The sequence below is a fragment of the Platalea leucorodia genome (assembly GCF_965183815.1).
Source record: "Platalea leucorodia genome assembly, chromosome: 13".
Classification (NCBI taxonomy): domain Eukaryota; kingdom Metazoa; phylum Chordata; class Aves; order Pelecaniformes; family Threskiornithidae; genus Platalea; species Platalea leucorodia.
In genome coordinates, this window is record NC_138835.1 from 15,046,778 (window position 1) to 15,062,122 (window position 15,345).

A 15,345-nucleotide genomic window follows, 5' to 3' on the forward strand; every position below is an offset into this window, starting at 1 on the left:
ACAAAAGGTCAGCCAATGATCAATGTCATGGTGAGTAATCCCTCTTCTCTTCCTTGTCCACAACCACAGTGTTAGACTTGGGTTGAAGGGAGTCACTGAAATTATAATGGGAAAGACCAGAGCTGCACCACCCCCGCAGCCACCATGTAATCCTGGCTGAGCAGGGGGCCTTGGGTAAGGGAAGGGACACTGGAGCCAGACACGTCTTTAACCTTGGCCTTTGGTATTTTGCAGCATTGCTGTTATACCGTCACCCCTCTCTTCCTAACACACAGCCTTTTTTTCCCAAACTGATGTTGAGCGCTGTCAAACACCACATCACACATATCCTGCATCTTCTAGCAACCTTGTGCTATTTGCCAGCTCAGCTGTTTTGCATTTCAGGAGCAAAGCAAAACAGCTAGAGTGCATCTTTGAGCTGGCTGATTATTCCTCAACAAGACTTTAAGAAACACGCTACACCCAGACCTGCAGGCCAGTCAAGGGCTCTGCAAACACCTTTCCTTCACTGGTCTGTGTGCCATTTCTTCCCACTGTCAGGTCTCTGTGGTGCCTTCATTTCTCTGAGTAGATGCCAGGAAAGTCTCTTACAAAGCAGAAAATGACAGACTTACTAATCTGGCTTGGTGTAGTTACATTACTCTCTAAAAATGCATGCATTATTGCATTTATTGACTAGGGATCATTGGTTTAGTACATTAAGAAACCACGGCTTCTAAGGAGTTTTCCATTAATTTACCTACATTGAGTTTTCCATGATTGCCTCATCATTTGCTGTTATTTCGTTATATGCATCCTAGATGAAGGCTTTTAGCGCTCAGCCTTAGATGCATCAATGTGCTGGCATCTGCCCCTAAGAGTTTGTGCAGTGGGGGATTGCAGGCAGACAGCCCAAGGGTCCAGGAAAACAAGACATTTGAATTATTTTTATGTGCCTTCACAGTTAACCTACAGTTTTACTAAAGCACAGTGTGTGTAACACTACATTCAGGATGGATGCAGATAACAAAGATGCCCTTGCAGTTACTCCAAAGTTCAAGACTCCTTTTTGACTGGAAGAACCACAGTCTGTAATCCTCCTTCTCAGGGTCTCCAATGGATTAAGAAGATCTTGAGAAAATAATTTGTTTCATCCTCCCTTTCCCTTGCAGAACTCAAGATGGGGGAGATGAAATGAGGACCACAGTGGGAAGGAATTCAGTAGAAAATTGAAAAAATTATACCACCTTTACCAATTAAAAATTCATGCCTAGGAAGACATGCAAGGAAGACACTAAGATCAGAGTGGCTGATTTTCCAGAAAACGGAACTGGACACGGACAGGTGAGAGGACAGCACTACGAATATCACTGCCTGTTTTAATCTCTGCCAAAAATAACCTCAATGTTAAGCAATTGAAAGGAGCCTTTCTCTGGGGAGGAGTCCCTGCCTGTACTACATCTCCACCTCCAAGGATAAAACCACCTCACCTGGCAAATGGAAACACTACAAAAGTAATGGTATTTTTTTCACCTAGACTATTGACCAAATCTTTGCCATTTGGAAATGTATTGAAACGCTGCCTGTGCAACTGATGGTCACCCAATATTTAAACCAATTCTTTCAAGGATAAACTTCAAGGAAGGCCACAGTACTGTCAAAACACGTAGCAGGAGGCTAACTCAAAGATTCAGGCTATTTATCCAGGTACAGGGGATTTCCTACCATGGAGAACTGCTTATTATGAAATCTAGATCATGCCCCTTTCCTCTTTGTTACCCATTCGGGGATGGGATTTACCACACTACTGAGCTTCTGGTACACACAAGTCTCAGGCATGAGTCTTAGCCTCTAGTCTGACAGATAATAAAAATAGCCAGCAGGGAAAAAAAGTAGCAAGAAAAGAAAAGATACAAGTTGGAACAATTAATGGAGAAAATCAGAGATACATATACTTTTAAAACTGTAGTTTTGTACTTTTAAAACTGTAGTTTGTTGGCTTTCTGAGGGAGACAGAGACTGGTGATTTTGAGAATTAAAACGGACTCCAAAAAAGAGCATGCAAAAATCCGATTTCACAAACATGCGGCATCACTCAGTGCCCTGCCACTCCTGGGCTTTCCACCTGCCTGGCTGCGGGAGCTGAGGGGGTTCACCTGCCAGCATTCACGGCATGCAAACTCTGGGCATTGGTAATTCAAGAAGGTGCATGTTTGCTGCTGAGAAGCAGTGTCTGGGGCGGGGGAAGAGACCCTTCCAGTGCAGGCGTGGAAGTAGATGTATTTATGCATCAGTAAAATCAGATATATGTATGTGTGTACCCTTATGGCCATTAGGTGGGTGCACTAAGGGATGCTCATTGGGAATTCTCTGAAGCCGCCTAACAATTGTCAGCTTGATGAAGAAGATGAAAACACTGCTGGTACGAAGCCCTCTGCTCTAGCTGTCTGTTCCCTATGGGATCTAGAAACAACCATTCACAATGCCAATGTCAACGCTAAGGGGAACCCGTATCCCCTACGTCTGGTGGGACAGGCTGAGATTAGTCCTTCTCTAGCTGCGTAGTAGAGGTGCTAGATAGGCAAGCCATGGCTTCCAAAGGCCACAAGACTAGGAAAGGTCAATTTGTAGTGTTCAGAGAGCCAAAGGAATGGTGACTGAGCAGAGGTAGGAAGCTGGTATTTCTCATGCTACTAACTTGATATTGCTGTACAGTGCAATTCAATTTGCAAGAATTCCCTGGATGTGGAGGAGGCATGGAGCAATAGGGAGGAAGGGGTCTTTTTAATTTTTTTTTTTTTAAATTTTCCATCATTTGTTAAACTTCAGTTCCTGGCCTCCTCCTTTGCTGAGCAGACACTGACTTGCTAGCCCAGACCAAATTCCCCATCCTCATCTCTTTGAATCACATATTCTGCATGATTAGCAGACAAGGAAGCCTCTAATTTCTGAGCGGGCAATGGGGAGGCTCTTTCACCTTTTTTTACTCATCTAGTACCTCTATTAAGCAGAGAAGTGATCAGAACGGGTGGTAGCAGGGCAGAGGGAGAATGAGCCGTGCAGCTTTTGATTAGTTCCGTGCGACGCATTTCCCGTGGTACCTAGAGTTTCCTGAGCAGCATCCGCATAGTGACTCTCTGCACGGTTTGCTTTTACTGGAAATGAGGGGAGAGTAAAAATTAGACCTGGAAGCAAATGCCAGACAGGAAACTTTTGATTACTGACTCTAGGTTTAAAAGACAGGTGTTTTGAGGGCCGGGTTCATGACAGGATTTTTCTGTTTGAGCGTTAAGTGAAAAAAAATAAAAAATCAAGAGGGTTTCTGAAATTTGTCTCACTGCGGTCAATAAATGTTGTTATTAGAAATGATGCATTCTGCATTGAATTGGTGGCGTCAGTTCATCTACAATTGACTGAGTCCTGCAGGAAGATTTTTTCATCTGCATTGGAAACAAAAAGTATTCTCTTCTTCCTCTGAACAGATAAAAAAAGACTTTTTTTTTAATTGTCTAAGCCATGGAGGGCCAAAACTTTAACTTGTTTTGTCCAACAACATCCAAAAAGTTCAAATGTCTTTTTTTCCCAAAAAAAAACCTCACAAAGAGAGCTAGTTAATCTGTGAATTATTTGCACTTCTCATACAAGAAATAGCATTATATTAAGCCTGGCATTTAAAAAAATAAAAATAGATAAAACCGGGGTGTGGTGCAGTCCCTCATGGGAAAGGATTTGAACATCTGTGTTCACGCATCTGGTTTTTGTAACGCTTTTTAGACGGGCCCTACCACTTCTGGGGAGTCACTGGCTTTGCTGAGGCACCACCACAGCTCCCGTGAGCCCATCCCAAATCGCTGCTCAGGCACTGCCCTGCCAGGAGATCGCCACCACGACCAGGGTCCTCCACGCCATGGAGCAGCCCTCTACCTGCAGAAGGGTAATGACGTGGCCCCCATCACCCCACCTGGCCACCAGCGGGCATCACTTGCTGAGTTCGTGGACAGACTGAAAAGGCTGAAGGGCATAAAAACCCAATCTCGTTTTACACTTGAACTCGGCAATCGGAGGAGCTCACGGGCACACACAAAAGGAATTTGGAGGAATTCTTTCTGCTTTGCAGCATCCCGTACAAGCTCAGCCGACACCACCCGCTGCATCCTGGGGACTCCTTAGGCACCCGCAATGGGACCCCGCAACCCCAGGGAGCCCCGGGGACTGGTGGTGCTACCGGGGCTGTTCTGGAGCTGGGGTCTGAGCATCGTGGCGTGGGAGTGGGATATTCGGCATGCAGAGCCTCAGGGAGACACCTGGGTTACTCTCCTCTTAGTCTCCTCTGCAGTGCCTATGGAAAGATGCAGTCCTTTCTGTGCAAATAATCCGCTCCCCTAAAGGCAACTGATTATTTCCAGATTACTGTCAGTCCCAGCATGAGTCTCTGGCACCAGTTTAATTGGTTAGAAGGTCAAACGCCAACCCAGGCTAACATGGCCCGTCAGGCTCCTGTGATTGACACCGGTTTCCACGGGCAGTAGCGGTTAGTGACACCTCGGACACCCTAGGCTGGATGAGCAGGGGCCCACTGAGTCAACCAAAGGCATCCTCCAGTGCATACAAAAGCCTTAATCACACCCCTGAACAGAGATATTAACGTTGTGTGTATCTCAGACAGACATATACATACATTGATAGATAGATAGATATACGCACAGATAAACACACACATTACAAGATGGCCCAGTCCAGCATTCACTCAATATAATGGCCAAGGTCTTGCTGAGTTCATTAGGGTCAAGGACAAACCACAGCTGAGGACAACCTTCCAAAGAGGTTCCTCTCGTTACCTACAGGACTGATCTCATGCTGGACAAAGTAATCTGAGTTTTAGCTTTCCAGTTCCCTGGAATCCTTCTGTTTCTTTTTCTCTAATATTAATGTATTATTATGATCACCTGGTTCATTAGTTTTTAGCTTTTCACCCAATCATATTTTGGAAAATACAAGCGGAAGAAATGTGGTCATGCATGCCTTCAGATGTTTATCAAGCCATCTGTTAAAGAGAATCTGAAGCACACATTTCATATAGGAGCCTCCGTAGTCCTGGCTAACCATATATTTGTCTTTTTGACGTTACAATCAGAAGACAAAATAAACAGAGACGAGATGCCACAGCGAATTTCCAGCCTGATTAACATAGGAGTAATCAAACCCTGTTACCACCCTGATTTGCTGGCTTTCTGTAGCAGGAGGGGTGAGAAAAGTCCCACCACAGAGCAGCCCTGGGGTTACGAGGCAGAGAGGACTCATATTTGGCCCCTGCACGAGAGCAGCGTGGTCTCGGAGGCGTGATCGGTGCTAACTGCTCCTGCAGCAGCCGCCAGCCCAGGGAAGGGCAGATGGCCACTTCTCCTGGCCAAGGCAGATGGTAGGGTGGACGCAGCACCCAAAGCGGTGGGCAACAGAGGAGGCCCTGTAAGCAGTTTTTAAATAGGGAGGAAAATAAAAAGGGGGAATAGGTATGTAGCATGTAGAAAAAGGCCAGCATCTTTTCTGCTCATCACAGCCTGGGCTCCATCTCACGGGGAGGTGAGCTCCTGTCCCCCCGCACAGGTCAGCACACAGCTTGCCGGCACTCGGTCATAGATGGACGAAGACAAGCTCGCAGTGAAAAACAAAACAGAAGCGATAGAGAAAGGACATAACCTGTCTCTCAGATCGGCTGTCCCATTTTACGCCAAGACCAAATCAAAAGCCACTCGAGTAATTCCAGGTGGCCCTGAGCCTCCACCGCGGTAACCCCATCGCCTCCCCATGTCCTCCCACCCCAGGCAGCAGCTCTCCGAGTGCCATCTCAGCAGAAATCAGCATGGCTACAGCAGCACCGGAGTCAGAGGGCAGCATCACCGCTGGTGCATAAGCAAGACCCCGACAGCGGCCCCGCGCACTGGTGGGGTGTTTGGGATGCTCCCTGACCTTGCAAGGCAACGTTTGTCTTGCACAGCATGCTCCCACGAGCCGTGCCAGCATCCTTTCTCTACCTTAAAATATATTAAGATGCAAAATAGTGAAAAAGCTGTTTCTGTTCCGTTTGCTGTAAGGACTTTGTGGTGTATCAGTTGTGGAAAGAGGGATATAGGAAATCAGCCACTCCCTACACATAACTACAACGGGAGGAAGATCCAACTATGTCCAGATGAGAGACTGTATGTTTCCCTACATCAATGGAAATGGAAAGTGCCAAATCCTTTACCAGCTGAAGCAGTAAAAGTGTGGTGCTGGGGTCTGCTATGAGAGACGATTCACCCCCAGGAGTTTCCTAAGTGAAACAGCCATCGGCGACAGACCACGGCTGGATGATTAACTGTCGGGTGGGCTGAGAAACAGGACGAGTTTTCTTTTCTAAGGGCAGGATGACACACTGAGCATCACTGGGAGGCTGTTGGAAATTAAAGTGGGTGGGAGATTTAGAATGTGAATGTAAAAGATCCAGACACTTTTATTTGGGAAAACAGGTGATTTGGGGCCCCCTGAATATAGGGACTACTGTGCAAAGTTCCTTCCTGAGGTCTGAGATGTTATCAGACAGAAAAGGGCAGTGGGAGCAAGTAGAATTGATACTGCCCTAACAAAACACAGCAGGAAAGAGCTTCGGTTCTGCTATGGCAGCTGAACCAAACAATATGGAAAGCACTCTAATGCCATATACACGGCAGCTGCAGACCCTCAGCTTAAGCACTCCTGGGTTCACGTTTAGCATCTTACAACAGAGGGCAACAAAACCCATCAGTGTCACAGAGACAGATAGACTACAGGAGCAGGAAAGCAGCGTTTGGAAATGACCCTGATGAAGGAGCTATATATAATAAAAAATACTCTGAAAAAAGGGCAGTGAAAGGCTATTTTCACTTCTTTCTGTGACATAAGATTAAAAAAGCAAGGTAGAAAATGAACAGGGAAAAACCTGCAACCTCTATGAAGAAATATTATATCCAACCTAGTGTTTTAAGTGGTGAAAATGAACCCTGCAAGACAGGACTGAGATTCAAAAATAAGAAATAAGACTAGTGCCTCAGAAATAAGACTAGTGCCTGCAATTGCAGGGATGCTGGCTGGTGTGACCCTACAGGGGACCATTGGTCCTCAGATTTCCTCGGCTATGGAGCTGATCGGGTTGAACAGAGATTTTGTCTCACTGCAGAGTCATATGCCTGTGAGAAATGTGGATTTACCCTTTGATGCGTCCAAAGTATGTCACTGGCTGAGACAGGGCAGCAGAGCAGCCAGGCCCCTGGGATGAAATGCGGACCCTCCTGATGCCACGGGCGGGTGGCCAAGATTTCAGCCTTGGTCTGCTCCCAGGGAGCACTTCTCACATAATGCTCCCTGCTTTAATAAAGCTGGATGGAGGCTGCCTTTGCTCTAGCTACGCAGGTTGAGACCCTCAAGTAGGGGAAAAAAAAATCTGGATAGTTGAAACATGATCTTGGAGATTTGGTTCATTTGGCAGGAAAGTGGATGGAGTGCTACGGAGGTTCTGCTTGCAAAGAAAAGCTCAAATGAAAGACAGAAAAAAGGAGGGGGGTGGGGAAGGATGACATTTTCCTCCCTTTAGTCAGCACCGTATCTACCCAGATATCTTTGGTTGGATTTTATGCCAGGAAAAAACTAGTTTCTGGCCTCTTATAAGCTAAAAGGCACAGCAGAAAGTTACATCTGCAAAATGCCAGGCTCTAGTTATACTTTTGAAAAACATATTCAGTATTTACGATATTTAGGCTGTAAGCTATGTTTTGAGATGTGAGATGGAAGATCTGAAAGCCAAGAAGATGATCTCCACAGATCATCAGTTTTGCATCTTGCCTCCCAAGGAAAAAAATGAGATTCAGTCCCAGAATTACTTCTTAAAAGAACTGGGAAAATATAGGGAAAAAAAAATCCCAGAACTAAATACTTCTAAGGGGATGAAAAGCATCCTAAAAGTATCCTGAATACCAGCCCTGTTGCTTTCCCTGGGACATGTGAATAGAGAAAAGCTCTCCCGCAGGTGAGATTTACGGCTGGCCTTGGAAGGTGCTCACCACCTCTCAGAGGGCGCCCGGCTGAGCACTCTCTGCACGGCGGACTCGAGGCATGGAGGGAAGACAGAGGAGGGACTGTGCTTCATCCAGACGTTATGAGGCCAAAGGGAATGGGGTGGAGAAAGGGTGTCTCTGCCATGCAACGTCGTGCCGTGTCAGAGAGCCCTTCTGTGTCCCACGGAGCGGCAGGTCCACGCAGCCCCGTGCAGTATCCTGCAGCGAGAGGAGCTCAGGAGAAGTTGCTAACTCTGTGACATGGTGATGGCTTCATGTTCCCATGTCACCTCCACCTGGCATGGCATTGGGTGATGGAGACATAGGCAAAGCATCACCTACCCATCAGCACTCATTGAGCCTGCATTGTACTGTTTCAGCTATGACTCCAGCAACAAAAGAAAAAAAAGCAGCATAAACCAAAGCCCTGCTGTCATCCCGGATAAACACCTGCCAGCTCTGCCCGTGCTGCCCACCACTCTCTCTAGCCCCCACAGCCTCGCTATCCTCGCAGCTACAGCCCGAGGCAGACTGGAAGGAAGACATGATTTAAGGTCCAGCATACACGTAGATACATTGGACTGCCACAGCACAGAAAAAGCACGTTAATACCTAGAATGCTTCCCTCGATGGCGCCACGACATGGTACACACACGCACACACGTACATAGAAATCTACAGGTAATGCATGGGAATGGCGTGTTGGCAGTGATACAGACCTTGGCGATGGTTCGGGCTGCTGCTCTTTCCTTTAAACAGAAGCAATAGTACATTAGCATGGTGTCAGGTGGCAAAAGATGTTGCTGCTTCACTGTTAAAACATAACGAAAGGACAATACCAAACAATACAACTAAGTGGAAGTTGTGGACAGAAGAAAGGGAAAGGAGCACTTAATTCCTGGAGTTTCTGGCCCGGGCAGAAGATCACTGGAGACTCACACAACCTCAGAGAAGACACATACAACGCACAGGGTTGAAGAGTTTATCCCAACCCATCCTCGTGCCTACGCATGACTGAGACACCTGACGGTCGTGTGATTTGTGTGAGCACAGGAGGACTTCTGTGGGCTCAGAGAGCGGCCCCCTTCATTTGGAAATGCACCTCCCTGAGTTGGTTCTGCACATAGGGAAGGATTTGAACAGCTCCCGTGCCCCTGGTGCGTTTGTTTTTCCTTCCTGGCCATTGGGACAGAGCTAACGTCAGATCTCTTGATGCATGGCTTCATGCCGCAGTGCTAACACGTGGTGCTGGGAGAGGGACATTGGCGGGAAGGAGCGTGGACCCCAACCCTGACATCCCGGCACCCCAGGTGGGGTTTCTGCCTCCAAAGCCTTTGACAGCTACTTTGCCAAAGTAGTTGGCAAAGGCTACGTTGGAGGGAGTGGGACACCACAATTTTTGTATGCAGTTTCCTACTGAGACCCCAAACCACTTGATTGCCCTGAAAAATCATTGACGTTGAGGACAAAGTGAGCTGAACACCTGCAAAAGGGTAGGTATAACACTGCAAGCCAAGCTAAGGCCACACTGAAAAAAATACCTCAGCTTCACTGACCAGGCATCTTTCTGGCATTTCCCTCCAGCAATGAGGAAAACCTGCTCTGCCTTCAACTACTCTGATTCACAGCTTCTTCACACTGGGAAATTGCATTTAATCTGGGTCCCCAAAGCAGCCTTGCCCCTGCAGCCCCACAAGAGAGGGAGCAGACTGTGTTTCTCAGCAGGTAAGGGTCTGCCTCCCCTAACACCAGACGGTCTAAGGGACAAACCGGACTGCGAGAAGACCTGGGCAGGAGGAGCTCGATTGCCTCTGAGCGTGTTGCTGTACCAGCCCCGGCCCTGCCTCCACCCAGCAGTGACCGCTGAGACGCCGAGATCGGCACAGACCCCGACCCCTCTCCCTTAGGCTGAAGGCAGCAGCCTGGAGAGACTAAAAAAACATCCCTCCACCCTCTGCTCCTTGCTCAGACAAGCCTGGAAGCCCAGCCTCAGTCACTAGCTCAGATACTCACATCTTAAAGTTTGCAGTCTGACCCATAGGTCTACATATCTCTGCTCTCTGCAGAGACACACAGCCCAGGGCAGGTCCCATCCCACCCCTCCCCAGCTGGCCCCGATGCCCATCGGCATGGCCAGCATCTCTCCATCCCTCCTGGGGTCTGCACACTCCCCATTCACCAAACGAGGCCATCTCACCTGCTTAAAAAATCAAGAATTACCCCTCCCAAACATACATTTAAGCTGCAGAACTCCTGGCCTTCTGGGGCAATCACGTATACCTTGCCACAGCAAATTTAGCAAAAATTTCTCACCGCTACGACCTTGCCTGCTCTTGGGGGAGGCGAGGGAAGGCTGGAGGGAATGGGGTATTAATTAACACATTGTGGGCCTGAATCTCCTCTGAGGGTGGTGAAGAGCAGAAAGGTCAGAGGAAAACTGGGAACACTACCTTGATCAGACCCTTTGAAAATACGACTGCATTTTCAGCCAAGCACTGTAATATTACTCCAGAGCCAAGTTAGGCTGAAGAAATTCATGTACAGCATGGGAGAGGTATGGGGAGGAGGTCACTGAATGACCCATGGGGGACCAGCTGCCAAAACCTCTCACATCTTCAAGGCTGTCCATATGCAAAAGGCAGGAAGGAAAAAAAAAACCCACAAAAGAAAAAACAAAACAAAACAAAACAAAAGAATAAGGTTGCAAAGTGTGTGCTTTCCAAGCTCTCTTAACTCTGCTGCTAACCTGAATGTCAGTCCCGATTTGCTCTTCAGGTTCCTCAGAAGCTCCAGCTGATTCAGAGGAGGGATGAGTCTAGAGGGAGAAAATAAAGACCATTAATATTCAGGCAGAGCTGATTTCAGAGCCCCCTGTCTCGGAAACTTCCCCCACTGCCCCAGCCTTTCAACTAGAACCAGCTTCGTGCCACCAACTGCAAGTGGGGGACAGCTCGGGAAGGATGGAGAGAGGTTTGGCTGCTACTTCCAACAGTCTCCTAAGGCAGAGCGGTGGGGGAAGAGAGAAAGAGTGACGGCAAGAGAGAGAGAGAAACTTGGCTGCACCACCGGATTTTGAACCTCCCAAAAACCAAGCAGCTGCCAGGGTTTCTGAGCAGCACAGCAGTGTTTTGGCAGGAGAGCTGTTTCATCACCTGTAGTCTAGCGGTTGGCATTGCTATGTTTGGAGGTCAGCGCTTCGGCTGTGTATGAGGTAGAGAGAAGCTCCAGTTTTGGAGGCAAATGGGAAAACTCAACCCTGCTGCTCTTGGGAATGTGGGGAGGCATGGGAAGAAGCAGCTTATGGGGCAGAGGAAACAGGGACACGAGGCTAGGAGCATCCCAGGAGAAACAGCAGTGTGCTCAAGGGTCAAGTTTAACCAGTTCCCTATTGTCCATGTCAGGTTTTGCCCCACGATGAGGCAAAATCATGTATCATTGCCTCCTAGGAACCATGAGTTTCCTTCTTTTCTCACAAAGAAAAAGAACATGACAATGGGAATCCTGGTTAATAGTTAAAAACAAACAAACAAACACCCTGTTGCCTATCCTGCTTTTGTGCTAAAAGCCACTGAATTAGCTCCCACATCCACTTCTGGTTTCTTCCCTCAGACCCTGGGAGACTGGAGCTTGCTCCATAAATATTTAATGCTGATATTCACATTCAGGTTTTCAACCAAGAAAGACGTGAGCTGGAGGTGTCAGGAGGAGGATGAGAACGCTGCACATGGTTGGGAAGAGCAGCATCTGCTTAAGAGTGTGCTTGGGGACCCTGCATTTGGGGTCAAGGCCAACAGGGCTCATCCCACGGCTTGCTGCAAAGTTCTTTCTGGGCCACCACCTTGCCCTTGTCAAACTGTCGAAGTGCCACATGCCATCACTGTGCCCAGAGGGTGCGAAGTCAGCACAGCAGCCGCCTCCAGTTGCGCTTGTGACAAGCGAGCGGGGGGATGCACCAGCGCAGGGACGAAGGGGAGGATGGGAGCTGCCTGCAGCTGCCCACATCTGTGCAGCTGGGGCCACAGCCCAGCCACAACCCCCAGGCAGCGTGTACTTATGGCTTTGCTGGAAAACAAGCCACAGAGGTTTTAATGAAAACAAGAAGAACCTACTCAAACTGTCCCAAAACTGCAATTAGGACTGGAAGGAAAGGGGTGCAAGTGCTTGCGGACTAACAGACTGGTCTCGGCTGAGGTGCTGTAAGAAATGGGGCTGCTGCTTACTGTAAAATAAAGGCAGAGATATTTATGTCCATATTTTTTCGGCCATTATGATACCAATAGTTTCACAGCTTTCTTCTAACTGAAAAAAAAAAAAAAAAAACAAAACCACAACTGGAAAAGCCTCTCCTCTGCATGCACAAAACTCATCCTCAAAAACACAGTTGTTCAGCAGAGCAGATTTGGTGTTCACAAGATTGAGGCAATCAGAAAATTTTCCAATCCTAAGTATGGAGAAAAGAATAAAAATAGGTCTGAAAATTTTGGCTCGGCTCCCCAGTCCAGCTCTGTTCACTTCCATCCAGAGAAGAGCACATCCTGATCTGATGAATTAATGATCCTCTTCACTCAAGACGTCAGGAAGAAGCTGACCTTGGTGCAGTGGCGCAGTGCATGAGTGCTGGGCTGTCACCTCCATCAAACCCACCGTAGGGTTTGCAGATTCGTTCCAAGATGGCAGAAGGTGGTGCATAAAATCAAGCACAAAGCATACTTAGCAGTTAAGGAAGGGTGCACAACTGTTCTTTTGAGAGTTAGTTTCTCAGGGAGGTCCATACCCAGCAGAACATAGGACAACAGCCCCAGTTCCTCCAGCTGGGATCACAAATCCAGGGCTCCCACCGATGCAAGCCTCAGAGCTGAAGAGCTCATTAGCTCAGTAGATTGAAGCATTCAGGAGCCCAAAAGGAGCTCCTTCCTTTGCATTAGCCCACAACACAAGGTTTACACTGTGCTGGAGGTGGCAATCTCTTGGGCCACCACAGATGCTTCCATGCAAAGGTAAAGACACACAAGCAAACACAGAAATTCACCATTTCTGTGGTAGGGTGATGGGCCTGGTACACGTGTGGTGGAAAAAATAATGTTTTACTGAATAATAGTAATAAAATAATTTTATAATTATTAAAAATGGGTGTAACCTCAGCCACGTACTTTACTCGAAATTTAGCCTGAATTGAGTGCTCAGCCTAACCTGTCATTACAAGAGCAGCTTTAGGAACAGCTACTGCATTGCACTATTTCACCAGAACCTCAAAGAAAAGGCAGGGCTCTGCACAGCACTTTAACTGAGCTTTGCTATAAAATGCTGGATGGAGGGCACCCTGCACTGGTGTGCGTGCCCAGGGGACAGGTGCCACAGGTGCCACCGTGTCCTCCAGGGACGTGGAGAAAGCACCTCCGGCTGGGGCATCTCATGTTTTCTCTCTCTCCTCCTGGTCCGTGTTTCACTTGTTAGCAAGGAAAGCATGTTTCGGTTAAAGGGGAGCTAGGTGAGAAGATCTGCACGCCACGGGAACACACACAGCTCATGCCACCCACCACAGCAACACTTCCGAGTCGCCGGCTGCTGCAGGGGACCCAGCGGTACCTGTAGCTGCTTCCATCACCCCTCCCAGTAGAGCACAGAGAAACGCCACACTAACTCCAGCTGCCAGCTCCCCCCATCCAAAGGGAAGGCAAATTTGCTATTCCTGGTAGCACAGATAACATTCAAGCACCTGGGGACAGTAGGGATATCATGCCTCCGGCCACGACATCATCAAAAACCCACAACACGAGGAGGGCAGCAGCACACAACAGTGGGTGGGAGTATACACAAAAACGCGCACGCACCACGACACACGCACACAGAGACGGTGATGATTTTTTTAAACAGCCCCAGTATGAACAATTAGGAAGAGGATGACAAGGAGATGGATGCTGGAATGGGATGGGGACTTAGATGAGTCTCCATGCTGTGCTGGAGTTCCTATGAGGAGCCAATTTTTACCCTAACCATGACTTTATGTCTCCAGCCTAAGCTATTTTTCATAACTAAGAACATTTATGAAACTTATAATAAAATATTTTATTAAGAAATGGGATGGAAATGGCACATTCTTATCTCACTCCCAGCAGCAGAAAAACGTTTGATTCTCAAATCAGGCTGTTGTCCAGCACAACAGGAAAATGCATTCATAATATTATACTTGCAATTCATTGATGCAATTTGCTGTAAATTAACCACACAAAGTGGTAAGTGTGATTTACTAAAGCTGTAAAACTTGCATCTGTGAAAACTGGAACCAGGTTTGGAAATCAGGCACTAAATCACATCGGCTCTAACAGCGCATTAATGCATCCAGTGAGGATTTAAACTGCTCTAAGAACAGAGCTTGGCCCACAGTCTTGAAATGCAAGCCATTTATTCACCGTATTAAAATATTGACTTGACTACACCTTCAGATACCCACCTCATATAAAATACGCCTGTGATTTAAAAATCTACTCTTTTCTGCAGAACCTGAGATAATATTATTTATCATAAATCTTACACAGCCATATACAGGTCTTTGCATTTGGATTGATCCCCAAAGGTTAAGTCCCAGACTGAATAACTGGGACTAATAACTGCTTGGCTCTAGGTCAGCCTTGGAAGAATAAACTGAAATGGAAAAGTCCTGCTGAGCTGGGACATCCCTTTCCCAAAAATCAGACTGGATTACCAGAAGAAATGAATGATCATTTCAGTTTAGCATTCCAGGTCTCTCTCCCCGAGATGTTGTCCTCAAAAGCAGGCACAGCTGTGATTTTATTCTGTGCTACTGCACATGATGCGTCCCACGGTGCCACCACACCAGCAAACTCAGCAAGCCTAGCGTTACCTGGTAGGCACAGCTCCTACAGCATGAGGCGAGATAAATGACACAACGAAGGATGGGAAAAGAGGGCTGGAGGAAGGGGAACACGCAGGAGTGACGGCAGAGGGAAGATGGAAGTATGAACAGGGAAGTTTTCTTGTTAAGCGTTGTATGAATTGGAGGAGGTTGGTAAGACCATCAAGAAATCATCCTTAAAAAAGCAAGCTTATCAAGCACTCTCCCATTCTCCTTCCTCAAATCGTCATTTTGGCAGACAGTTTCCCAGCACTTGTGTCTACCAATAGCTAAAATGTACATGGAGGTGCATGGAGTTAACCTGTAGGCAGCAGGATGGGGAGTCTGGTTTGGGCTTTCACTCACATTCCTTTGAAAAAAAATGATCTTCAGAGGTTTCTTTTTTCTTTCTTTTTTTTTTTTTTAATTAAAGGTTTTGCATGTTAC

The 15,345-nt window shown here is 47.3% G+C and overlaps 1 protein-coding gene across 4 annotated transcripts in view; it reads right to left on the minus strand.

Annotated features, from left to right (window-relative positions):
* Positions 1-15,345, minus strand: part of KCNQ2 (potassium voltage-gated channel subfamily Q member 2) — a gene marked incomplete at both ends in the record, with an annotated part of 67,449 nt that overhangs the window by 16,150 nt on the left and 35,954 nt on the right. For 2 of the 4 annotated variants that reach the window (XM_082325800.1, XM_082325798.1), the window contains 2 exons: positions 8,761-8,794; positions 10,792-10,860. In XM_082325800.1, the coding sequence (XP_082181926.1) occupies positions 8,761-8,794; positions 10,792-10,860 (103 nt within the window). Of the gene's footprint in view, positions 1-3,080; positions 3,135-8,760; positions 8,795-8,936; positions 8,990-10,791; positions 10,861-15,345 lie in introns of all 4 variants that reach the window. The other 2 variants (XM_082325799.1, XM_082325797.1) reach the window with 2 other exon arrangements.